The 27,729-nt window shown below is 38.4% G+C and overlaps 2 protein-coding genes across 5 annotated transcripts in view; one reads left to right on the top strand and one right to left on the bottom strand.

The window, feature by feature from the left end:
• On the top strand, positions 1–25,648 carry SLC24A5 (solute carrier family 24 member 5). Its single transcript, XM_002917553.4, has 9 exons — positions 1–237; positions 950–1,129; positions 17,840–17,923; positions 18,017–18,120; positions 18,458–18,558; positions 20,265–20,548; positions 22,602–22,808; positions 24,720–24,821; positions 25,326–25,648. Exons 1-9 carry the CDS (start codon positions 9–11, stop codon positions 25,646–25,648), a joined length of 1,614 nt encoding a protein of 537 aa, XP_002917599.2. The 5' UTR covers positions 1–8.
• The window catches only part of MYEF2 (myelin expression factor 2), a 38,424-nt gene continuing 28,902 nt past the window's right edge, over positions 18,208–27,729 (bottom strand). For 3 of the 4 annotated variants that reach the window (XM_034661017.1, XM_034661016.1, XM_034661015.1), the window contains one exon: positions 18,208–26,387. In XM_034661017.1, the coding sequence (XP_034516908.1) occupies positions 26,224–26,387 (164 nt within the window). In that variant the 3' untranslated portion in view covers positions 18,208–26,223. The remainder of the gene's footprint in view (positions 26,388–27,729) is intronic. The other variant, XM_034661018.1, reaches the window with a different exon arrangement.

The raw sequence follows: 27,729 nt of genomic DNA, 5'->3' as shown, positions 1-27,729 counted from the left end.
TTGCTGAGATGTGTCCTGGGCAGGGCAGTGAGCAGGAAGGAGACTCCTCACATGATCCAGCTTATTCCTCCCTTTCCCCCTTCCCAAAGCAGGGCTCTGCAGTAAGCACAGCAGATATGCAGACCGAAGGGGGCCAGCGGTGGGCAAGAAGAGCTCTGCTCCTGGGCATCCTCTGGGCTGCTGCACGATTGCCTCCCCTGGGCGCCTCCCTGCCCCAGCGTCTCCCAAGGGCCACAGGTAGGTGGACACTGGGGTCAGCCGCCCCTGCTGCTGCTGCCACGTACGGATGAAGGGACAAAGGGAGGCAAATTCTCACTTGACTCACTTCGGCTTACCCTTCCTCCTCTGACTGCTAGCATTTGGAAGAATATCAAACACTTTTGATCCCTCAAATAAGTTCTCAAAGATAGCGCAGAAAGAATTCACAGACTTCATGGAGCAGGCAAGTCTCCGGTTTCTTTTATTGTTGGAGACTTCATCGTGAAAAAAAAATCTTCTTTCATCTTAGAAATTCTCTGTGCAACAGTGGAGGATTCTTCTCAGGCCCGTGGGCAGCTTGGGCTCTGAAATGGGAAAATGAAATTTTACAGATATTAGGAATCTTTCTCTACAGAGAAACAGTTTCTCTTTGAGGAGGAAGAGGGGCTCAGAATTCCCTTTTTAGCCATAAAGCAGACAAGCAAGAATGATTTCATGATTTTCTTTTTTCTAATTCTTTCACTATCATCAGCTTATTTCATTAAAGCTCCCCTTTTGGGCCCCAAAGGTTATTATTTTTTTAAAAAAAACTCTACATCATATTCAGAAGTGCTTTATACCTTTTCACCAGGGTTCTTAGAATTCCACTCAGTTACCGCACGCTTAGAGTTTTCTTAAGGAATCTCTCTTTGTGGGCTTGGAACTAGCGACACCAGCATACCTCAAATTTTCACCTTCTTTTCCTTACCAGGAAATAGCACCCACTGTGTTATGTCTCCATCACTGGAATTTCCTGAAGGGTTTTTCACGAAACAGGAGCGCATGGACGGAGGCATTGTCATCTACTTCTTAATTATCCTTTACATGTTCATGGCCCTGTCTATTGTCTGTGACGAGTACTTCCTACCCTCCCTGGAAATCATCAGTGAATGTAAGTGGCCGGAAATGTCCCCCACGAGCTTCGGAAACAGTGGTGCGGAACATAGTGGCTGTCTGTAAAAGAGCTCAGCAACAATGCTGCCCACCTCAACTGGTTGCCGAGCTCAGACTTCTGTGTTGGGGGGCCCTACCTTAAGGAACTGGCCTGCATGTGGTTTTTCTTGGTAGTTAACAGGGCATCTTTAAATGAGTACCCAGCAATTGTTAGTACAAAGACTATGTCCAGAAACTCTGGCTACCATACTGCCTGGCTGGCCGTTTGTGAGTCAACTGTTCCGAGTTTTCGCCTATATGCACTTGGTGTGTATTCCTAAGACAAGGCACTCCTAATGCTTGCCATTTTATACTTTACAAAGCTTTCTTTCAGTTTGACTCTAAAGTTGTTGTAATTTTTTTAAAGGTAGATGGTAAATAAATGACATTAAGGGCTATCCTCTCCCCTCTTCCTTTTTCAGCCTTATGCTAGTAAGGAAACTAACTGATGTTTACAAACCAATAAATAGATAATAAGTCCTGCATCTCATGTAAAGTGACTTCAGGCATCAGATAATTGTAAATTCAGTTATTAAAAATTAAGCTCAGTTGCTGGTTTCGGAAAATAAGATCTGGCAGGCCAAGCCTCTCTCTTCCAACCCCTCAGCCATGTCTATCACCCAGAACTCTGGGCATATACCTTTCATCGGTATCCCAGTCCCTTAAAGTCGGGATATCGATGACGATTCGTGCCATATACAACAAAAGGGCCAGCAGAAGTTTCCAGTCTGTCCCCAGCTTGGTTAGTCTAGTTGGTTGAGCACACTCACCTCGGAGAATGTCAAAGTTAAGGGTTAGGTTTCCTCCAGCATGCTCACAGGTTTGCACAGAAACAGCATCCTCTCCCCCCACCACCACACACACACACACACACACACACACACACACACACACACACTGCTAGCATTTCTTCCCAGAGACAGAGAGCTAGAATATGAACTCTCCCTTTTGCCATGGCCACAGCCCCCGGCCCCGCTGAAATGCTCCCGATTTTCTCTCCTGTTCACTGCACCATTGCAGGATCCTTTCCACCCACAACAGGACCTGGCAAGAACAGAGGCTCTTGACATGTATTTGTTTAAGGAAAAAAAAATTCAGAGTACAGGTCGGCATAAGTTTGTTATAATTATTATGATTTAACTCAAGTAGGTAGAAATATAGTCATTTTTATATTGACATTCCATTTACAACAGCACTGATATTTTTCTATAATACAGATTAAATTACTTTAATACAGTATTTTTACCTAGATGGATAAAATGCAAGAAAAAAAAGAAGAAAAAAGTAAAATCACTTACATTTTCATCATGCCAAGATCCCCCTGTCACCGTCTGGCTTTTTAGTCTTGCTATAGATACAGTTTGAGGTTTTTTTTTTCTTTTTCCTCATATATTTTATTCTGCACATTTTCCCATATTATTAAATGCGCTTCAAAAACATGATTTTTAATGGTAGCTTGATTTTGTAGATGATGTAAGTACCTAACACTGGGTTTTATACATAGTAGTACCCAGTAGAAATGTGTCCGAATTTTTAAAATTACTAATCTCTTTGGACATTTGTTTTTTTACTTTTTTTTATTCCAAGCAATGTTGTGCCCATACTCGTATAAAATCTTTGCAAACTTCTCTGATTGTTTTTTGATAGAGATGGAGAGCTATGCATATTTCAAGCTTTATTTTATACATTGCCAAAAACACTTCACAAATGGTATGCCAGCTTACACCTCCAGAACGTGGGATAGCTTCCGTTCCAGAAAACCGTGAATACTAACATAATAAATATGTTTGTCAATTGCTTTAAAATGGAAGCTCATTTTATAAAATTTGTATTTATTCTATTATTTGTGAGGTTGAACATTTCATGTTTACTGAAATTTGTAGTTTTGCTTTTGTGCCTTTTTGGCCTTGTTCTAACAGGAGGGGATTTGTCTTTTTCTTACTGATTCCCACGACTTCTTTTTTTCTATATAAGGATATTAACCCTTTTCTTAATATAATTTTTATATCATATGCTTTTTCACAGTTTGCTGTTTGCTTCTGTATTTTGTGTGTGTATCACATTGAAGTTTACATATTTTTAAGTGAATTTATAAATATTTTCTTTTACGATTCTACTTTTGGTTTTACACTTAGAAAGACATTTATCCCCAGGTCAGAAAAATTGTCATGTTTTCTTTTACTTGTAGTTTCTCTTTTTTTTTTAACATTTATTTCTTTCTTGCACTAAGAATTTGTTTTACTATAGGATGCAATGCTATTTTTTCAGAAAGTCGATCAATGTTCATATACTAAATTCTTACATATATATGTACATACATCTTCTTCTATGCTCTTTACTGTTGTAATAATCTATTTGTTCACCCTTGTGCCAGGACTGAACCTTTAGTTAGAAAACCTACATAGATCATGTTAATTATATTAAACTAAGAAATTTTATTTTATTTTATTTTTATTAATTTTATTTTTTTAAAGATTTATTTATTTATGTGGGAGAGAAAGAGAGGGCGCTCTGAGCAGGAGAGGGGCAGAGAGAGAGGGAGAGAGAGAATCCCAAGCAGACCATGTGCTGAGCTCAGAACCTGATGTGGGGCTTGATCTCACGACCCTGAGACCATGACCTGAGCCCCTGGGGCGCCTGGGTGGCTCAGTCAGTTAAGCATGCGACTCTTGGTTTCAACTCAGGTCATGGTCTCAGGGTTGTGAGGTTGAGTCCCACATCAGGCTCCAAGCTCAACACGGAGTCTGCTTAAGTTTCTCTCTCCCTCTCCCTCTGCCTCTCACGCTCCATTTCCCACCCCAGGCTCACACATTCACTCTCTCTTTCTCTAAGATAAATAAATAAATCTTTAAAAACAAAACAGAAACTAGGAAATTTTAAATTCGAGGTACATTGTCCCACCTTGAAAATTTCTCTTCCTGGAAAGTAGAAAGTCAAAAAATGTTTTTCTTTTTGTATTCACATTTCCAAACAATGACTTGACTGAAAGAACAATTTCATCAAGAATTTTGTTTATTAAAAAATTGTCTTAGGAGTGGTAAATAAATGAATAACTTTTCTAGGCCTGCAGGAGAAATGGCATTAAAATTTAGATTGCTACTTCAAATAATCTTCATTAAGTGACTTCACAGAACATTAATAATGACTTCCACCAGGCCACTTGTGGAATTACTCTGAAACATCGTCAGCAGACAAGTGAGTCGTTCTTTGCTCTGAAATATGATACAGTAGCTATTATGAAGGTAAATTGGTATTCAGTCCAGAAGTGGGTCCACAATTCCAATGTGTGGGAGATGGGGAGGGGCAGTTCCCCCAACAGCAAGCAATTCTGACACTATCCACCCAGAGATAGCGTCAGATTCCAGAATGCCCCCCACCTCTGGCCTTCACTGCCCTCTGATGCTATTTGCAAGCCCAAAGTATTACCTGTGCTTCTGACTGACTGGCTCTAGATTGGGAGTTCCATCGACCCCTTCTTGGGTTTCAGATACGAGGCCTAAGGCTGGGTTGTTACCTATACTTCTGACCAAATGGCTATAAATCAGAGGTTCCCATGACCTCCTCCTTAGGTTCAATTAATTTGCCCGAGTGGCTCACAGAACTCAGGGAAACATTCTACTTACTAGATTACTAGTTTATTGTAAAAGGAACAGCCAGAGGGAAGACATGCACGGGGCAAGATACAAGGAAGGGGAGCAGAGCTTCCATGCTCTCTCCAGACGTGTCACTCTCCCAGCTCTCCAAATCCCATCTTCTTGTTTTTTGCTTAGGGAGGCTTCATCAGGTAAGTGTTATTGATTATGTCATTGACCATGGGCAACTGATTCAACCTCCAGCCCTTCTCCTTTCTCTGGAGGCCAGGGGGGTGGGACTAAAAGTTCCCACCCTCTAATCACATGCTTTGTTCCCTTGGCAACCAGCAGCCATGCTTAGAAGGTGTCCAAAATTTACCTCATGAACATAACAAAAGGCATCTTTATCACCCTCTACACTTAGGAATTTCTAGGGCTTTTGGGGAAAGCCTATATATATATATATATATATATATATATANTATATAAATTTTTTTTTTTAAATAAATCACAATGTCACAGCTCACTTCATGGTCTTCACACACATATCCCCTTTATGGACAAACAGTCATGGCAGTCCAAAGATACTGGCCCATTACCAGACTCTCATTCAGTCATTGGTAACTACCCAGTCCACTGTGCTGGACTAGAAAGCACCTGTCCCTCAGCTCATTCCTTATCACACAGTGTAAGGCCACACAGGTGCACAACTAGTGAGCTATTTTTACCACAAGCAATATAGCAGAATTCACTATTAATCCCAATTAGGCAGAGGGGGTGAAGGTACACCCTATCCCACCAGGCTCCCAGGAATTGTGACAGGAAGGTTAAAGACATGGTCACAGTTTCTGGCTTAGTCATCCTCCCTGCTTCCTGACCTTGTAGCTGCAGCCCTGGTCCTGGGATCCCTGCATCTAGCAGGGCGGCCAAACAAACAAAACAGGGGAAGGGGGTCCCCACACCAGCAAAAGAGTGCTCAGACACCAGCAAGGTGTCCAAGAAATCAATTCAATTCTGACAATATTAACCTGGAGATAGCATCAGAGTCCACAGGTTAAGGGCTCAGGCCTACAAGATGGCCTCCCCACCCCCCACTTTAGATTCCAGTTGCAAGCCTGTGCTTCTAAATGACTAGCTATAGATTGGGGGTTCCAACGACCCCCTCCCTGGGTTTCAGACACCAGTCATAAGCCCAGGTTGTTACCCTTACTTCTGACCAACTTGTTGTCCATCAGAGATTCCCACAACCTCCTCCTTGGGTTCAATTAATTTGCTAGAGTGGCTCACAGAACTCAGAGAAACATTTTACTTACTAGATTACTGGTTTATGAGAATATATATATAAATATATATATATATATATATATATATATATATATATATACTGGAATTATGAAATGACATAAAGCCAGATGAAAGCAATGCATGGGGCAAAGTATGAGGAAAGGGCGTGGAGCTTCCACTCTCCTTGCACCTCCACCAACCTGGGAGCTCGCCAGAAAGCTCCTTTTGGGTTTTATGGAGGCTTCATTACATAGGCATGATTGAATAAACCATCGACCATTGGCAATGGATTCAACCTCCAGTCCCTCTCTCCTTCCTAGAGGTGGGGGGTGGGACTGAAAGTTCCAACCCTCTAATTACAGAGTTGGTTCTTAGGTGGAGTCCAAAAGTCCCCTTGTTAACATAACAAAAGATGCCTTCATCACTCTTAATACTTAGGAAATTGCAAGGGTTTAGGGAGCCTGAGGTGGTAACTGTGGCTGAAGACCAAATATATATGAGAAATATATTTTGGTCATCTGAATGACCAAATGTATATTTCTTATAAATCACAATATCACATGTGTGATTGATAGATGCCTATGTTGCTTTTAAATCTTCTTCAGCTGCTAGGAATTGACCCTGGTCTTGAGTACTGAAAATAAATGGCAACAAAATGAGATAGAAATAGTGCTGACTCCATTCATTTTTTAAATGCCTATAAATTAATTCTGTCATTTCTCTGTTCAAGGTCTAGCATAGTCTCATACAAATTAGGACATCAGCGATAAAAAACAATTTCTCTGGAATTTGTTTACAGCCACAGAAACTGGCTTCAGAGAATTCTGCAAATGCTTTACATTTCCCCATAGTTCTTTAATGAGCACTGAGTTTCAATAATTCCACCCACTTTGTCAACTAATAAGGATTAATATAATCCTGAAAACAGTTTACTGAAGCATTCCACCATGTGCTGGAGTGTTATTATTTATTTATATATTTATTTATTAGCTATTTATCATGAAACAATTATAGGAGACCGAGCACGGTTCTAAATTAAATAGAGATGGTTTTCGTCTTCACAAAAACCCTACCAAGTCAGGACTATAGATTGGTTTTCCTGATGAGAAAACTGAAGCTTAGATAAGAACTAATTACTTAAGACTACACAGCCTGGGGGGGCCCGGGTGCCTCAGTCAGTTTCAGGTCAGGTCATGATTTCACTGTGGGATTGAGCCCTGAGTCACGCTCCTCACTTAATGTGGCGGGGTGGGATCTGCTTGAAAGATTCTCTCCCTCTGCCCCTCCCCCCCCCACACTCCCGCTTGTGCTGTCTCAAAATTAAAAAAAAAAAAGACTACACAGCCTGCAGAGACTGCTGTCTCTAATGCCAGCATCCAACAATGTTCTCAATTGCCGAATGATATAATAATTTTGCACGTCCTTGCTTGAGGTTAACTGCCATAATATGGTTGTTTCAAAAGAATCGTCCTATTTAAACAGTCTTAAACGGTGTTTTCCTCCCAAGGGCACTGGAATTTTGACCCAAAAAACCCCCAAAAAACAAAACAAAACAAAAAAACACATCAAATACCTGTTGCTACTATGGAGGAAGTATTCTACAAAATAAAGAGAATCCGCTCAATTGCTTTAAAAAAAAAAATCAGTTTAGACTTCCAGCAACCTGTCGGAGTTTGTAAATTAATGTTATAAGTACTTGCCTACAGTACAATAATCAGTTCTGAGGCCTAAGCATTTTGTCTAGAATGTCCATGAGCTCATATTATGGTACCACTATGGGACCTAATCATCATGTATGATGCAATGACTTTCTGTAGGGTGCATGCTCTGAGTCCCAGCCTAGAACATGATGGGAGAATTGGCAGGACCCTGGCCCACCCCAGCCCCATCGCCCCATTTGCCCCCTCTTCAAGTCACAGCAGTGCTTAGTTTGGTCAGCAGAAGGGTTTTCTGCAAGGTGAAGACTAGAAGAGGCTCAGGACTGGAGTCTCTGTGGAGACGATGAGCAGGAAATGGTGGATGGCAGAGCCCCTTGCTGATGCCCTGACTGGGCCCCTTTTCTGTCTATAGCTAGCTATGTTGATCTGGAAATTTCTTCCAGAGCCAACACCACCTGCGGCCTCTTCCAGCAAGGATCTTTGCTTTCTCCTTGCCCTACTCATGATCACAAAAGTCACACAGACTCTCTCCCCACCCCACCACCAACACATACCTCTGTTAGACAACCTGAGACATTTTGCTGTCATCTTAGCTGTGTAGCACTCATATGAGAAAATGCTGTTGCTATACCCTCTTCCTCTAATCCCGTCTTCTTTCACATCCATTTAGGTTCTATAGGAAAAGAGGCTAATGATGATTCTTTGAACATAGAGGAATGAAGTGAAATTAATTCCACATCATAGAGGGAATAAAAATCACACTCTAGTTGTCCAGAGCATTTTACCTTCGGAGATAAGATCTAGTTTCTGAATTGGGAAATAGGATGAAGATTCATGGGAAGGGGTTAAAAGGCACCCTCAGAGGTGGAATATTATCCAAGATGAAAGGAGCTGGAGGTAATGAGGTAAAGAATAAACTTAAGGGACCTCCCTCTAGACCCTAGACCCATCCTTGGTGGATACACTGAGGTGTGTGTGTGACAGCAATTCGGAGATGGAGACAGCTCATAGCACTGTGTGCCACGTACAGGACGGAATGTAACTCAAGTGCAACATTCACTAAATATTCATATTTCAACCTAGCAGATGCTAAACATTCACTAAATATTCATATTATGTAAGAATAGACTACAAAGACTATAATCCTTTACTCAGCAAAGATGGAAGTGCAGAAGGTGAGTGATCAAAGTCAATATGAATGTGTTTGGGGCAAATACCAAATCTAGGGCGCGTCTGCCAGAGCCTGAACACCAAGTTGAAGGCAAATAAAAGCAAGTACTACCTTCACAAGCTGGGAAGTAAGCTTATGAAATCCACTCTTTGACCTAATAATCCATGTGGCAACTTTAAATGATAACTCTTTGGAATATTCTGTTTAGAGTTCCTTTTATTTCTTTTATATTAAAATCCATACCATTTGATTCTATCTTTCGCTTCTTTTCTTGTTTAAGAAATGGTATCTCTAAAGTATATTTCATTTAAATATAAATTAATATTTTATATATTATATATAGCCCAAATAGGACTATTACCTCTCATCTCTATAAGCAGTCCAGTTTCAGAAACAACTAAAGTTCAGTATAAAGCCAAAATAAATCCTTTTTATATATCCTTTTGATAGGTAAAGGGGATCTCTTCAAGTTATTTAACCAATGTTTAAGCAGCTTTCTTTACCTTTTTCCAAGCTAACTATATAGAAAACTGAGAACCCTTCAAGATTGGTCACTTGACAGCCCAATAGTCCATCATAAGCTGGCTAAAACACTTTTCTTTTTAAATGTTACACTAATATACTACTCAGAAACGCTAATCCCGCCATCGTGCCAAACCTTTGAGGTATAACATGTCTTAAGTGAAAATGATCTTAATTTAAGGTGTTGGGGAAACATACTTACATAAAATATTTAATTTTTTTTACTAAAAGTTTATTTTTATTCACTCTGCTTTGAACTAATGTTTGCCCATATTCAATTTCAATGTTATGTCTCAGAAATAGACAATAAGAAAGAAATGCAAGTTTTAATTCCAGGTAGAATTGGTTCTAAATTGATAAAATTGAAAGGGAGTTGAAAAATTCTGTGAGTATGGCATTTGGATAGCCTACAGTTTCAGGGGGTTGTTTGATTCTTAATCCTCATGAAATTTACAGAGGCAAAGCCTTCCCAAAGAACAAAGAGTCTAAGAATAGTGCTTCCTCCCTGACACAAGGGCACTCATCCTCCTCTCAAGAGCGTTTCCATCCTCTTTGTTTTTCTTTTCCCTCTGATCTAAGTTGTGGTCCCCTTGGATTGCATCTAAATCTACCCCAGGTATATGGATCTAAATAAGTACCAAGTTGTCTGGGTATTACCTGGGTATTCTGCTATTGCGGAAACAAGCAATAATAATAATAATAATAATAATAATAATAATAATAATAAAGCTATGCATTTATCTTTTCACTTTACCTACATGGATAACTGAAAGAGCAGCTTTTTGGAGTAAAAAAGAGCTAGGTGCCCATCCTGTCCTTGCAATTACTACCTATGTGACCTTGGGCAAGTTATGGAGCCAAAACTGAAGTAATTGTGAGGTTTGGAGATAAATTGTCTTGTGTATGTGTTCTATGATAGGCTTAGGGCAGTTGGAAATTCACTGTAATATTATAGGCATTAGACTGGGAGTTGGTGGGAGTCCTCTTAAGTGAAATTAGGCCTTTAAAAGCATTATATTATATTATATTATATTATATTATATTATATTATATTATATATTACATATATAATATATATTGTATAGGGTTTCAGAATTTATTCCATCATAACTCAGACAAAATATGAAATGGGTCACTATAAAGAACTCAAAATATTTGTATTTATTATTAAAAAAATCACAGAGTATATATATATATATATGTATATATATACACACACACACATACATATATATATATAGTGCAGTGAGAAGCTAGGCATTTATTCCAATAATACTAAAGCTTTACTAAAAAAATTTCTAAAAATATATTTGAAATTAATGTCAGAACCAGTTTTGCAGATCATAAAAAGCCTCGGTTTGCTGTCACACTTCATACTGGACCCAAAAGAAAACTGCACAGGGTGACTACCACCTCAGTCACTAGAGTTGGGTCTGAATGACCTTTGATTGGTTCCAAAACTCTGACCCATTCACAAAGCATGAAAATTTGCTATCACTGGAGACCTTCTAAAATTGTGTCAAATCACATATATATAGCTTATGCTTATAACTCTATTAAAATATGCATCATGAAAATGGCTGGAAATACATTAAAATGATAGCAGTGGTTAAAACACAATGGTAAACGTGTAAGTGACTCTTCCCCTTCTATATTTCCGTTCTATCTCCTAAATTTTCAATAACGTAGCGGTTTTTTATTAAAATAAATTTATTTAACAATAAAAAGTGGTATAGAGTCTAAAAGCATAGAATCCATATTCTACATTTTGACAAAAAATTAATAAAATTAGAAGATACCTCAAAGATCATGTCATCCAATGCCCCATTGTACAGATGGCAAAACACAAGCCTTGTCTCAATGACTTGTCTGAAGTCTCATTAGGGCTGGGCCAGAATACAGGTCTCTGTTTTAGTTTAAAGCTCTTTCTACTATATTATAATACAGTTAGAGTTCCAGAAGAGAGTTTTCAAAAACTGTTTTAAAGCTTTTCAACATGGCATCAGAGAAGAGAATATGCTTAAGAAAAGTCTGATGAGTTTTGGTCTAAGTCATGGTCCCCGTGGACCACAGTGCATTATCATAAAGTTGCACTTTATATAAACAATGTAATATCTAAATCTATAAAGAAAACTCACCTTGAACAGTTCTCCTATATCATGAAGGAAGTATGATCATTCCTTTAGAGTAATAAAGAGGGGAAAAAGTAATAGCTCCGGGGGGGAAAAAACCAGAACAATTTATCTTTAATAATAAACTATAGCAGAGAGAAATGCTACCCAAAGGTCAGCGAAGACAAAGTCGGTCTATTCTAAAGTTCAAAGGTATAAACCATTTTACAAAATATTCTTAGAACCTTAAGATATAACTTCTTAAAATATCTTTGAAGTTTCATACATCCATCTTTACAGTATCTTCCCTTTCATAACTCAATTAGAGCCCAGTGAATAGCAACAAGCTTTATTGTTACTGCCTTTTGATAGTGGAAGTGTTCGGAGGGGCCACTTATTTTTCTACCTTGCAACAAAATGCTCAATAGATCACCTTTTCCCTCTTGAGATTGAATTTTTCTAATGAAGCATTCTTCAGCTAGCATTAAGCAAAGATTGGTCATTCACTCTTCAGGGCACCAAGTTTAGACATTTAGTTCAAAATAAAGCATTTTGTTCTTTTTCAACTTCATCCACATATTACCAGGCCCTAATTTGATTAGAGAATTCATGATAATCCAATATCCAATATCTCTCAATTGATACAACCTCTGGAATATGCTGGAAAACTTCCAAAGTATCCCTGACTCCGGTAACTATTATTTCCCCTAGGAAAGACTAGAATGGAGGCAGTTATATGCCCATGCCAAGAATCAGGGAGGAAAATAACTCAGTTACCCATCATGTTATAATTGGCCTGCCTGAGTGCCTTTTTTTTTTTTAAAGATTTTATTTATTTATTTGACACAGAGAGACAGCCAGCGAGAGAGGGAATACAAGCAGGGGGAGCGGGAGAGGAAGAAGCAGGCTCCCAGCGGAGCAGGGAGCCCAATGCGGTGCTGGATCCCAGGACTCAGATCACGCCCTGAGCCGAAGGGAGGCGCTTAACGACTGAGCCACCCAGGCGCCCCCTGAGTCCCATTTTTACGTTGGGTTTCTGTGGTGAAATAGAAATAGCATTGGATTTATAAACAATAGACTCAGGGTGTCTAACTAACTCCTCACACTGAAGATCCTCACTACACATGTAGCTCAGTTACTTAACTTCCTGGACTGTGTCTTCGTCTGAATAATGGAAATACCATCACTCATATCTGAGGATAACTGAGATGATTAAATTATGTATATGAAAGTGAATTGTATACCATGAATGTAAGATATCATTTACTTCATTCCTAAAATGAAAAAAGTTAATCACAGAGCAATACACTTTATCATGTTCTATTTTAAATTTCATGCCCAATTGGTCTTACATCACAGGGATGGATGGATAGATGATAGATAGATAGATAGATAGATAGATAGATAGATAGATGATAGATAGATAGATGGATGATAGATAATAGATAGATGATAGATATAGACTCCAACCAACAAAATAAATGTTATGAAATATGTTCCACAAAACGTTACTTCTCTCCCTTTATTCATCACTGCAACATGTCCATCAAGCAACATGACCGAAGGCAAATAGAGAGGAATCATTCCAACTCTCCTCAGAGGATTTTTCACAAGGCTTGACAGGTGGCCAAATCACTCAGGCAACTCGTAGCTGGTCTCTGACACCAAATACCCCATGATAAAAAAGATGATTGGGGCCGGTATCATTGACAGACAGACAGTATGTGGATAACTTTCCCAGTACTTCCCATATCTTTCGAAATAAAACCCCAAGTCCTGGGGCACCTGGGTGGCACAGCGGTTAAGCGTCTGCCTTCGGCTCAGGGCGTGATCCCGGCGTTGTGGGATCGAGCCCCACATCAGGCTCTTCTGCTATGAGCCTGCTTCTTCCTCTCCCACTCCCCCTGCTTGTGTTCCCTCTCTCGATGGCTGTCTCTATCTCTGTCGAATAAATAAATAAAATCTTTAATAAAAAAAAACAACCCAAGTCCTTGCTAGGATTCACAAGTCTTACACGATCTGTCCACCTATTACCTTATCCCCTACTGCCATCCCTTTACACTCTTTATACCGGACACGCCAGCCGTTTTCTGCTTCTGGAACGCACAGGCTAGCCTCCACCATAGAATCTTGGCACTCGATCCTGACTGGAGCACTCGTACCCCAGCTACACGCACCCCTCAGACATCACAGGTGTGGTTCCAGACCACCGCAACAGAGCGAATACCACGATAAAGTGAGTGAAATCGATGTTTTGGTTTCCCAGTGCGCATAAAAGTTATGTTTACATTAAGTGTGCAATAGCTTTATGACTAAAACAATGTTCACGGCTTCATTCTAAAATATTTGCTAGAAAAATGCTCACCATCGTCTGAGCTTCCACTGTGTCACCATCTTCGTGCTGGGAGAGGGTCCTGCCGCAGTGCTGCTGGCTGCTGACTGATTGCGGTGCTGGTTGCTGAAGGCTGGGGTGGCTGTGGCAATTTCCTAAAATAAGACAAGAATCGCCTTTGCCCCCATGAGCGACTCTCCCTTTCACGACCAATTTCTCTGTAGCATGCAGTGCTGTTTGATAGCAGTTGACCCACACTAGAACTTCTTTCAGAACTGGAGTCTGTCCTCTCAAATCCTGCTGCTTCTTTATCAACTAAGTTTATGCAATATTCTAAATCTCCTGCTGTCATTTCAACAGTCTTCACGGCATCTTCACCTGGAGTAGATTCCATCTCAAGAAACCACTTTATTTGTTCATCCTTAAGAAACGCCTCCTCCATTACAGTCGTATCCTGAGATCGCAGCAAGTCGGTCACGTCTTCAGGCTCCACTTCTCATTCTCGTTCTCTTGCTCTTCCCGCACATCTGCAGTTACTTCCTCCACAGAAGAAGGCATCAAAGTCATCCATGTGGGTTGGAATCAACTTCTTCCAAACTCCTGTTCTGTTCTGTTGATATTTTGATCTCTTCCCGTGAATCATGAATGTTCTTAATGGCATCTAGAATTGTGAATCCTTTCCAGAAGGTCTTCAATGAGCTTTGCTGAAATGCATCAGAGGAATCATTATCTATGGCCGCTACAGCCTTACAAAATAGATTTCTTAAATAATAAGACTTGCGAGTGGAAATTACTCCTGACCCCTGGGCTGCAGAACGGATGCTGTGTTAGCATGAAAACAATAGTCATCTCATACGCGTCCACCAGAGCCCTTGGGTGACCAGCTGCATTGTCAATGGGCAGTCATAGTTTGAAAAGAATCTTTTCTTCTGAGCAGCAGGTCTTCACACTGGGCTTAAAATAGGCAGTAAACCATGTTGTAAATAAACGTGCTTCCATCCAGGATTGCGAGGCACACGAATGATGTAGCATCATTCTTAAGGGCCCTAGGATTTTCGGAATGGTCAAGGAGCATTGGCTTCAAGTCACCAGCTGCATGAGCTCCTAACAAGACAGTCAGCCTGTCTTTGAAGTCTTGAAGCCGGGCTTTGACTTCTCCTCTCTAGTTATGAAAGTCCTAGATGGCCTCTTCCTCCAATAGAACACTGTTTTGTCTGCACTGAGAATCTGTTGTTTAGGGTGGCCACCTTCCTTCGTGACCATAGCTCGATCTTCTGAATAATTTGCCGCAGCTTCCACATCAGCGCATGCTGCTTCACCTCGCTCTTTCCTGACATGGAGATGGCGTCTTTCCTTAAATCACGTGAACCACCTCCAATAGCCTCAGACTTTTCTTCTACAGCGTCCTCACCTCATTCAGCCTTCATAGAATTTATTTTATTTTTTTTAAAGATTTTATTTATTTATTTGACAGAGAGGGAGACAGCCAGTGAGAGAGGGAACACAAGCAGGGGGAGTGGGAGAGGAAGAAGCAGGCTCATAGCAGAGGAGCCTGGTGTGGGGTTCGATCCCATAACGCCGGGATCACGCCCTGAGTCGAAGGCAGTCGCTTAACCGCTGTGCCACCCAGGCGCCCCCCTATAGAATTCTTAAAGAGAGTGAGGGCTTTGCTGGATTAGGCTTTGGCTTAAGGGAATGTTGTGTCTGGTTCAATCTTCTGTTCAGACCACTGACATTTCCTCCACATCAGGCACGAAGCTGCTTTCACTTTCTTGTCTTCTGTGTGTTTACTGGAGTAGTGCTTATAATCTCCTTCAAGGACTTTGCCTCTGCCTTTACAACTTGGCTAGCCGTTCGACACAAGAGACCTACCTTTTGGCGCATCTCTGCTTTCGACATGCCTTCCTCACTAAGCTTAATAATTCCAGCTTTTTTTTTTTAAGATTTTATTTATTTTTTTTAACAGAGAGAGACAGCCAGTGAGAGAGGGAACACAAGCAGGGGGAGTGGGAGAGGAAGAAGCAGGCTCCCAGCGGAGGAGCCTGATGCGGGGCTCGATCCCAGAACGCCGGGATCACGCCCTGAGCCGAAGGCAGGCGCTTAACGACTGAGCCACCCAGGTGCCCCAATCATTTCCAGCTTTTGACTTAAAGTGAGAGACGTGCAACTCTTCCTTTCACTTGAACATTGAGAGGCCGTGGTAGGGGAATCATTGGCCTAATTTCAGTATTTTTGTGTCTCAGGGAATAGGGAGGTGTGAGGAGAGGGAGAGAAACTGCAGAACGGCCAGTTGATGGAGAGTCAGAACACATACAGTATTCATCAGTTACGTTTACCATCTTGTATGAGTGAGGCTCGTGGCAACCCCAAACAGTGCCAATAGTAACATCAAAATTCTAACGCGACACGTATTTTGCTTATCAGTTTCTTATCTGTTCTCTTCACTAGAATTAGTTCTGCAAGAGCAGAAACATTTGTCTTTCTGCCATATTCCTAGCGCTTAAAAAAGCACCGGGCATGGTAGGTACTCAGAAAGTGTAACAACTTAAGTGAACAATAGCCAGGTGTTCCAGTTATCAATGGCTGCTTAACCAATCACCCCAAAACTAGTGGCATAAAACAACAGTCACCGTATTACCTCTCACAGCACTGAGGGTTTACTGGGCTCAGCTGGTAGTTCCAACTTGACATCTCTCAGGCAGTGATAGAAGGCTGGAATTATCTGAAACCTTCCTCCCTTTCACATGTCTGGTGCCTGGGAAGGGGAAATTCAAAATGTGGGGGCTGAAATGGTCGGGGTGTGTCAGACATCTTTCTCTGTGTGGGCTGGCTCTTCATGAGAACTCTCCGGTACGGCTGAACGGTCGTTGTAGTTTCATGCAGTGGTTTAGGGCCCTGAAGCAAAGGTCCCTAGAGAGAACCGTGAGGACATTTTGTCACCTTTTATGTCCTAGCCTCGGAAATATTATGGCTCTGCCAAATTCTGTTAGTCAAAGCAGTCACAGGAGGACACATAAACTGTACTTTTTTGCGGGGGGGAGGGCAGGGAATGGAAAGGTTCTGGAAAATCACATGGATGCCAATACTGTAGCCATCTTTGTAAAATACAGTCTGCCACGCCAAGAACAAAAAAGCATGCTACTTCTACGGGCTACTTTTTAGTCTACCAGTAAAGCCCGGCTGGGGATTTCTGATGCAACCTTGTCTTGGCTTCCCCAAAGCAAGGTTTCAACATGGCTTTCCCTTTTCCTTCCCATAGTAGATCCCTTAGCTCTAAAACTGAATAAGCCAAACATTTCTTAGGACTCTCATCCCAGCAATCACTGAAAATAAAGGATTTGCATGCTTGTAAGTCTGGGGGATACACACAAACTATTTGAATAGTTTTATTTTCTTGTATTTCCTGCTCTAGAGCAAAGCCTTACTGGTTTTATGTTTTAAATCAAGATTCTAATTATACAATAGTAAATCTTTTTGGTTCCTAGTTAACCAATTTCCTCTCATTTGTATTGACAAGGTTGAAATTGCCAATTTGTGAATCAGCTCCTTAACTCGGGTTCGCTTACAGGTCTTAAAAACTACCAATATTCACTTTTTCCTCCTCTTTCAAATTGGAATTATGACTCCTGAAATACTTTACTTTCCCAGCTCCAATTGGAGCACTGTTGACAGTGTCATTTTAAAGAACTTGTTCTGTCACTATACACCTACAAGCCATAGAGCCAGAAAGGAATCTTTTCTGGGTGCTACAAAATCCGTATCTTGGCATTTACAATACCAAGTCGCAGCAGCATAGCTCAAATAGTCCCTGGCCGCCTCTCCCTTTCTACAGAAGCATTAAGTAGTGAATTCATAGAGAAAGCAAGGCACTGGATTCCTCTAATTTTTTAAACTGCATGTTTAGTTTTTCTAGTTTAAGTCACTGTCAGTGCTTTTCTGTGAAGCTGTAGATTTGAATATTTAGGTATAGAGACATACCCTTTCATTTGCCACTTTAACATAATTTCATTTGTCTTCAGCCCTTGGATTGTCTCAGGATGTTGCAGGTGCAACTTTTATGGCAGCCGGTAGTTCAGCTCCTGAGTTAGTTACTGCTTTCCTGGGTAAATATTGCTCCTTATATTTTCTGCTTACTCAATGTGATTTTCCCTTCTTCAAATCTAGTAACACTAACTTAGCAATTACCTTGCTCATAGGTGTATTTATCACTAAGGGAGATATCGGCATTAGCACCATCCTTGGATCTGCAATGTATAACCTCTTTGGCATCTGTGCAGCTTGTGGCTTGCTATCTAATGCGGTAAGTAAGAAAACTGTATTCAACCCACTTACTGTTTTGACACACTATAAAACTCTTTATAGTCTAGAACAAATAAGGCACTAGTAATGTGTTCAATCAAATTTATTAATCAGTAGAAAAACATGTATTCCATTTAAAGTTAACCCACAAATAGCTCTTGGTCAAATTTATGAAAACCAGAGTAGGCTTTGAAATGCAAATTTTCTTAAAATTCCTTTTTCTCTAAGCAAAATGCAAAAGATAACAATATTTAGCTACAAACATACAATTTCAGTATTACGCTAAGCATGTACTCAAAGTTACAGTGTAATGGAAACGGTAAATTATCATTTCACAGGTCTCAACGTTATCATGTTGGCCCCTATTCAGGGACTGTGCAGCGTATGCAATTAGCATAGCCGCAGTTCTTGGCATAATATTCGACAACCAAGTTTACTGGTAAGCTTGAAATCATTGTTACTCTTCTGTAAAACACAATTACAGACAGGATTTTATGAAATTCCAATGGTTTAGCAATGTTTCTTTTTCAGAAACCTTATTTCAGTTACTGAGTTCTTGATTACCTGCCACTTACGCACCATTTTCCCATATGCCTCTGAGCTTACTTCCTCATCACAGCTGCTGGTTGGGTTTTCCCTTCTTTGAAATTTCTATAGTCATGTCTCCTTGTCTCACTAATCACTGGATATTACCAACCTTCCTTCACCCCACTGCCTGTTCAGAAAGTCTCTCCTTTTGTTGTCCATTAAAGCCCCCAACAGTTGGGTTTTCATCTATTGGGTTGTTTACCTTGCCTTGGCTAGAAACGGTCATGGTCACAAGACTGGAGAGAAATGATGGAGGAAGTAAATTTTAAAATCTTCAGATTCTTCCAACTTTCTCTCTGATGTTCATTTAGCAAGAGGAATTACAGCCTTCCTCTAAGAATCAACAATATTTAGGTATTAACAATTGTTTGCTTTCTTTGTAACCTCCCAGTATCTCGCTGTTGCAAGAAAATGAAAAAGAGGGTGACTCAGTGGACAGCTAGTAACTTTTTCAACTAATAAGAACCAGGTATCCAGGAGGTGTTTAACACTATGCTAGGAATCATAAGGGATGGAGAGGAATGTACAACGCACAGCCACAGAGGTTGTGCCTTGTACAATGCCAGAGCGTACCAAAAACTAAAAAGCAATGCAAATGGCACCTCTCTGGAGTACAACTTAGCAACCCTGCAAAATACCTGCTAACAAGAAACTTCAAATCTAGCAGAGAGAAAAATTTCTAAATGAATCATCCTAAAATCTGGTCTGTTTCCCAAAGACCAATGGATATAGTAGGGATCCCTCCGGGACTCAGCAGTTGTCTCTAAGGGGACACTGACTATGAGAGTATCCAAGCTTATGCTCACTCCATTAGGGAAATCAAGAACTCTGTGCTTTCAGCTGTAGCAGAAATTCATTGGCTATAAAATAAAAGGTAAATGACAGGTTCAAATGTAATGGTATTAAGCTAATCATCACTCTTTAGGAAACCAGAGCATAGGACAACAGTTCTCAGTGCCTAGGGTATAATTTTATTTTTAAGACTATCCTTGTTTTCTTGCAGATACAAGCCAAATTCAGTTACATGAAAAAGAAAAAATCTCTGTAAACTGAAAAGTCCCAGTCAAAGCCTCATATATTCTGAATATTTTACACAAAAGTCTTATACCAGATTTGTCTAGACACAGTTGAAATGAACAGATACTATATTCTTTTTTAATTACTACACATTTTGGGGAATGTATGCTGCCAATGAACTGAGATGAAGAATGCCCATCGCTATTCATTAACTTCTATTCTGAAAATCTACAACTAGTATTTTCAAAGCATTGTTTATGCCTACCTTTCATAAAGAATCTGTAAATGAAGACAATGAGCTTTTAATTCTTGGTTTTATTGGAAATATAGAAAGGACTGCCAAGCTTTTATCAATAAATTAACAGTAATGCTGTAACCAAGTTAGGACACATCTATAAAACCAAAATATACCTAGAAATGTTCTCTGCTTGTTCTATTGCTATGCTGGAAAATTATTAAGCAGATACTTCCCAGAAGCTATTAACTCTAACAAAAAATTTTGTTTTTAATTTTAAAACACACAAATTTCTCTATTTATAGGTATGAAGGAACTTTGCTGCTTTTGATATATGGATTATATGTTTTGGTGCTGTGTTTTGACATTAAAATTAACCAATATATTATAAAGAAATTCAGTCCTTGCTGCACCTGTCTTGCTGAAGCTATGGAGGAGAGAACTGAACAAAAGCCACTGATGGGATGGGAAGATGAGGGTCAGCCATTCATCCGTCGCCAATCAAGAACTGACAGTGGGATATTTCATGAAGAGTCTGGCCACTCTCAGCTTCCTTTAAGTTTACATGATCTTAGTCAGGTTTCTGAAGGTAATAAGCACATCATGCCCACTATTAAGTCTATTCACTAGAAAAATTTAAGAATCTCATTTCAATTCAGCAATTACTATATACACTTATGTAAAAGACACTGTGGAGATTCAGAAATGATGAAGAGGTGGTTCCCTATCCTTAAGAAGCTTCCAATGCTGTATGGAAAAAAGAAAACACCTAAAATACAAAGGTTTAAGTACTATAAAGAGAAAAGTGTAACTAGTTCCTAAATGGGACAGAGTATATAAAATTTGATGGCTACATCGAAAAGATTATCACAGAGAAGGGAGCATTTAAACTGAGCCTGGTAGAAGTGATCAGATTTTAGCTGATGACATGATTTATGACCAGTAAGTAACAGCTACAGAAGTCTATTATGTAAATGACATAGAAGTTAAGAGTAAAGTATATTCTATAAATTGATGCTAAGGAATTAATATGAGCAAAAGGCCTATTCAAGTACTAGCCTACCTGGAGCACAGAATGTACACCGTAAGGAAGCAGAGAAAAGGTGGATAGGAAAGAATAGGATAGAAGAGTCTTAAATGCTATTATACAAGTCTTTGCAGGTTTATGAAGCAGGGAAATTAAAGGATAAAAGAAATGGAGGTCTGTAAGAGGCTACTAAAACAGCTGATGTGTTTGGTAGACGCCTAGACAGAGCAAAGGAAAGTAGGAATAAAAAAGACAATGCAGAGGAAGCACCACCAAGACGAGGCAACAGAAGGACTATATGGGGCCAGAAAAGGGAGCAGAGAAAATTCTGAGGCTTTGTTCATGACTGATTGAGAAAATGGGAACACCACTTACAAAAACTTGGAATTTAGGGAAAAGGGCTGGTCTGGGAAAAAAGAAATAGTAGAGTTAGACAGGTCATCTGAAGCAGTAGCAAAACATTTAGATATTTAGAAGTCAAATTCATCTATGGCCAGAAATAAAAATTTATGCATCAGTTTTTTACAAAGTGTTAGAATGAAACAGAGTCTAAATCTAAGTACATTAGGAAGGGAAGTTATCCTTTTACTACCTAAAAAAAAATTAAAACTTTTCTCCTTCTTACAAAAATTATAGTTTTTAGCCTTCCAAGTGTAAGTAGTATATATTGCCAAGTTAAATTTTATAAAAAGAAATTCGAAAGAACCACTCTAAATTTTTTCATTACACTGAGATTGTATCTAAAATTTACTTAGTGGCCCACTGGCTGAGGCTTGGCAAATGTTTTTCATGAGTTATTTTACTAGCATTAGTTGTAATGTAATTTGATCCAATATATATGGGTACATTCTTTTGTAAATGCCATGCAAATTTTAAATAATTTTAAAGTGAACGCTTATTTTTATCTAATATGTCTTCCACTAATTTAATAAAACAAATTATATAAAGCAACATACTCAAGTTTTATAAGTTACATTGTAGATTCCATGCTAGTTCCTATTTTCTTAAAGGTTCTTCCTAAGAACTGTAGCGAATTCCAAATTTGGTAAACCAATGTAAGAAAGAAAAATGAGGCAAGCCTCCAAAATTCACTTACAATGAGAATTAGAATGGAATATTCAACTTAATAAAAAGATTATGCTGTAATTATTTTACACTTCCTAAGTATGCATTACCTGACACATAGAGCAGGCTAGAGACATCATCAATACTGGGGAATAGAGACAACTATAATAGCTATAATAGGTAGAAGCCAGGTTAACCCCATAAGCAAAAAAAGTTACTAAAGACCATCCACATTGTAGAAAAAAAAGAAAGTCCAACTGACGCTTCATAAACATTACGTCTAATATATTTAGTGAACGATCCAAGATGTTTTGATGGATTTAAAGCCCCAAATCAAGAAATGCTGAGTATCACATTTTATACTGTCTGCCCTAAAGTCTCAATTAGTTTCTTTTTGCCAGCAATATCAGTAATGAGGTATTCAAATATTTTAAATAGCCTCTTAAAAACTGATACAGCTAATTTATTTCAATATAGCTTTCTAAATGGACATTTCCAACTTAATTGGCCATTTGAGAAAACTCAAAATCATTTATTCTTTCCTCAACAGATTCACCAAGTGTTTTCAACATGCCTGAAGCAGACTTAAAAAGAATTTTTTGGGTACTATCCCTTCCTATTATTACCTTACTTTTTCTAACCACACCAGACTGTAGAAGGAAGTTTTGGAAAAATTATTTTGTGATAACATTTTTCATGTCAGCACTATGGATATCTGCATTTACATATATCCTGGTTTGGATGGTCACAATAACTGGTATGTATCTTTAGCATAAGAGCACAATTTAAAAAGAAAATAATCAGTTTTATAGAAGAACAAACTGCATATATTCACTAAAAGTAGTCTAGTTACGGAGGAAATTTCTCTTTCAGGAAAGACTAAAGAGAAGTGCTACTTACAAAAAGGTTAAATATTAATATACCAACAAGATCATTCAGGGTTTTTAAGTTGCATATTACATATCAACTATATTCTCAATATTATATAGCCCAGAGTTACAAGCCACAGGATCTTCTTATAAATGAAATCAAATACATGGGATGTTTTCCTACTGCAGTAATAATTAAATCACATTGTATGAGGTCCACAGTATACTCTTTATATTGAATTTCATTCCATAATGAATAATATAGCAAGGGGCCGGCATTTTGAGAAAGCAATGTATGCCCACTGTTTAACTGGATTGCATTTCATTTTGCTTTTTAATATGGACATATAAACAAACTATGAAATGGGTGAAAAGGGCATAAAATAAAATTTCAATTTAGGTTTCTACTACCTTCATGATTAAAATTTAAATATTACTGCTTGGCCATAATCAGCTCTAGTCCCACAGGACTCCAGAAGAAAAAACTGAATATAAAATAGAAAAAAAATCAAGAATTTCTCCCAAAAAGGTTAATCTGAATGGACAAATCAGAGGTGAGCAAACTAAGGCCTCTGTGACCGAATGACCAGGTCTCCTGTTTTTCCTAGTGAAGTTTTACTGAACATAATCATGCCTATTCATTTAATTCATTTATACATTACCCATGGATGCTTTCACATTACAGTGGCTGAGGTGAGTACCTGCAACAGAAACCATATAGCCTGCATAGCCTAAAGTAATAATTACTACATGGCCCTTACAAAAAAAGGTTGCTGATCTCTGACTTTTCACAAATTAATATATGACTCAGAATAGCATGCTAGCAAGAAATCAGAGTATTCTTTTTTTTTGAGAAAAATCAAAAAGTCCAATTAGCTTGCATATTAAATCTCTCCAAATTTTCTCAGCCAGAATATATTTGACAATAGGAAATCAAGAGAAGAACAAAATCAAGTAATAGATCATAGAACAGCCCCCAAGATGATAAATACTAGTGTTATTTATGTACATATGAACTCTGGCAAACCAGTAACAAAAATTAACAACCAATTCCAATTCTAATATCAATATATAAAGCATGCAATAAACAGATGAAGTTCTTTTAATTGACATTTTAAGAAAAAAAAAGAAAGAAGATTCTAAAGTAAGTTTTCAATCACAACATTAAAAGAGCAGTTACATGCACGTTTTTTTAACTTCCCTCTGATTGTTTCCAAGAATGAACACATTTCTGAAAAATGCTGAACTGGTACCAAATTTAATTTAACAGAACAATTAATAAATTGGGACCATAATGTTAGGAAGACTCAAGTAGAACCCTATTTTTGTTTTCCTTTGTTTAATGTAGATCACCAAGGTATGACTTAAAAAATGTGTACCCTGTTAATACATTTACAGGTTAAAAATAGCTATAAACAATTTGCTTAATTCTGACCACTTTAATAGTTTGAAAAGCAGAAAATGACCAATCTCATTAGCATATATTAAGCAACAGCCTTAATGAGATTAACAGTGAACACCCAAACCTTCTGTAAGCATACCAGGTAGGGGACTACTCCTAAGTAGAATTCTATTAAATATCTTTAGATATCTGTCATTAAAAATCTGTGCTACCTGGGTTACCTAATTTACCAATCTTATTCAAATATTTTCCTAGGTAAAATCTCAGTACATATTAGTTGTGAAGTCTAAATGTGCCTATTTTCTTTTTGTTCAGGAAGGAAATATCTGAACTAACTGCAGAGAATGGTTATTCAATCTGTAAGTTTTGCAACTCGCAGTATCTCTGTTTATTACAGGGGAAACGTTAGAAATTCCTGATACAGTAATGGGCCTTACTTTATTAGCAGCAGGAACAAGCCTGCCAGACACAATTGCAAGCGTGTTGGTTGCAAGAAAAGGTAAGAGCTAGGTCCCTCAAGCTGCAATGCCCATTCTTCAAGCCTGGCTGAAACACACTGAGCAAAGATACCTTTAAAAATATTTATTTCCTCAGTTAATATACTTTGAAGAAAAAAAGGAGTGACTCGAAAAGAAGGATTTACTATTTAATAGCAGAGTAATTTCACTAAATCTAATCCCCCAAATAATATTCATCTGGAATGTGCATCAAATCGTAATTAACCATATTAAATTAGAATGAAAAGCAACAAGTAATCTATAGACCTTATTGAAAAATGGTTTAATAAATAAAGATAATTATTATTAAATAAATGTTAAGACTTTAAATACTAACCCCCCAAATTAAAAAATACAAATTCAGTAAGACTTTTGCTCTAATATAACAATTTTCCAAAACCAACAAACAAAAAAAAATTTCCAGTGTTTTGTGTTTTTTTTTATGAAGCTTATTAATAAAATACAGTATTGGTGTGCACATTTTAACAACATGCTTTTTTTTGCAGGCAAAGGAGATATGGCTATGTCTAACATCGTGGGATCCAACGTGTTTGATATGCTGTGCTTAGGTGTTCCATGGTTTATTAAAACTGCATTTATAAATACATCAGCTCCTGTAGAAGTGAATAGCAGAGGACTAACTTACATAACCATCACGCTCAACATTTCAATTATTTTTCTTTTTTCAGCAGTTCACTTTAATGGCTGGAAACTAGACAGAAAGTTGGGAGTAGTCTGCCTGTTATTATACTTGGGGATTGCCACATTATCAGTTCTATATGAACTTGGAATCATTGGAAATAATAAAATAAGGGGCTGTGGAGGTTAATATTAATAGCGTTATGTGGAAAATGTGAATGATGGGAGAGGGAAGAGAAGGAAAACTCCATTTCATCATTTAAGTGAAATAAAAAATACCCTGAACTTTAGAATCTAAAACTTACTTACAGTCATACTTTTATCACCAAAGAAAAGTAATTTAAAACCAACCAAAATCACATCCTAATTTGTGTGAGCCCTTTCTTTTCAAGGACAATTACATATATAAAACGGAAGTTTTGAAAAAATCATCTATGTTTCACCTTACAATAAGTTGATAAAAGCTGAGGAAACTTGAACCAACCCCACTATGTAGTACTGAAAGTAACAAGAAAATGGCTTATTTCATTAAAAACAGTATAACCATTCATTTAAACTGAATGACCGACTTGCTGTCTTTAAAAACCCAAACTTGAGATTAACAAAAATCACAGTATATTTAACACTATACTGTTAAAAGCTGGTGGGAGTTTTTAAAAGTTCATTTTTACAGCTTTTGTAAGCATACAGAATTACTAAAAAAGTGACTTTTTACTAGGAGATTCAGCAAAACAGACGTAAGAATGTTCCAACCGTGGTTTGAAATTATGCATTACGATCCAGGCGAACATCAATTTCTCTGCCACTGATTTTTATGCCATTCATTATTCTGCAGGCTTTTTCAGCTGATTCTGGGGAGTCAAATCTGACCGTTCCACAGCCTTTTGACTTTCCATTTTCCATTTTTATTTCCGCAAACATTACATGACCTGTAAAAGACAAATTATAGAATTACTAGTCGGTTTAACTGGGTTTCATTTCACTGCACAGGTCTGAAATTCCTCATAGCCAATGAAATGATGCATAACTGGCTAAAAACATTAATGATTTAAAAATAACACATCATATAAACATTATTCTCATCATTTTATATTCTGACTATAACGCAATTCATACAAAGTAATAAATACATACATGGGGGTGCCTGGGTGGCTCAGTTCGTTAAGTGTCTGCCTTTGGCTCAGGTCACGATCCCAGAGTCCTGGGATCAAGCCCCATGTCAGGCTCCCTGCTCAGGCTCCCTGCTTCTCCCTCTCCCTCTGCCCCTCCCCGAGCTTGTGTGCACACACACACCCTCTCTCTCTCTCAAATGAATAAAGTCTTTAAAAAAAAAACATTCTTAGTCTCTGAAGTGAATTTTATTGCAATATGGCAAACTAGCGCAAAATGCCACCAAGGCACCATGACCAATAATAAACTTATAAATTTAAACAAAACTAGTTTTAGAAAAAATTGTCAGTTTCTGCTCAATCTCCCTAATCTCTCTTCTTTCCCTTTTATCCTTTTCATTCCTTTACTCCTGCTACTACAAATAGTAGCAACTCCCCAGAATTTTAATTTTTGCCAGGCCACAAAGGGCCCCATTAATTCTGCTTATCAACCACAGTGCTAAAGTCATTTATTTATTCAACATCACAATTTGAACTCCAGTGTAAGAGTGGCACCAAATGGGTTACAGAAATAGGCATGGAAGAGATATCACAGATTTAAATCAATAAAGCAGTGATGATAAGAACACAAAGAACCTCAGAGAAGCTTCAAAGAGGAGGAAGAAAACCAGACAATTGTTCCATATACAGTTAATATCATTGCTGACTCTAGAGACTGGTATTTGAGTAAATCAGTATCATTTATCAAATTGTAAAATGTCCATAAAAATCCACCATCCAAACTAGAACACTTCAGAGAGTCAAATGGAGAGTTAGTAATCACACACAAATAACGGATGCAAAGGGAGACTATCCCCAGGCAAACTGGGATGAATTATCACCTGATCCACACAGGTTTGGGTGAGTTGTGCACCTACTTACCATATTTCCTTTCCTTGAATATTATATAATTGCCAAATCACTATGGGCTAATTTTAGCCTGGCAACAAACTTAGAAAGCCAAACATATTTAGTCCTATAAAGGGACTAAAAAGGAAGAGGGGGACAATAAAAGCAAAGGGCTTATCAAAAATCACAGAAGCCCTTTTCCAGGTGTCATGACAGGATCAGTTTTAATCTCAATGCATGAGTAGTAAAGTTTGTTTTCTGTTTAAATCTTGAT

The sequence above is a fragment of the Ailuropoda melanoleuca genome, chromosome 5 (genome assembly GCF_002007445.2).
Source record: "Ailuropoda melanoleuca isolate Jingjing chromosome 5, ASM200744v2, whole genome shotgun sequence".
NCBI lineage: Eukaryota > Metazoa > Chordata > Mammalia > Carnivora > Ursidae > Ailuropoda > Ailuropoda melanoleuca.
The sequence above is the reverse complement of the archived record's forward strand: the minus strand, read 5'-3'. Positions and strand labels throughout refer to the sequence as shown.

Bases quoted from the DNA above. Each gene is read 5' to 3' on its own strand.
- SLC24A5 (XM_002917553.4), top strand. From the start codon at position 9: ATGTGTCCTGGGCAGGGCAGTGAGCAGGAAGGAGACTCCTCACATGAT. The intron at 17,924-18,016 runs GTAAATATTGCT...CCTTGCTCATAG, and splicing joins GTTAGTTACTGCTTTCCTGG to GTGTATTTATCACTAAGGGA. The intron at 18,559-20,264 runs GTAAGCTTGAAA...CTCTATTTATAG, and splicing joins TTCGACAACCAAGTTTACTG to GTATGAAGGAACTTTGCTGC.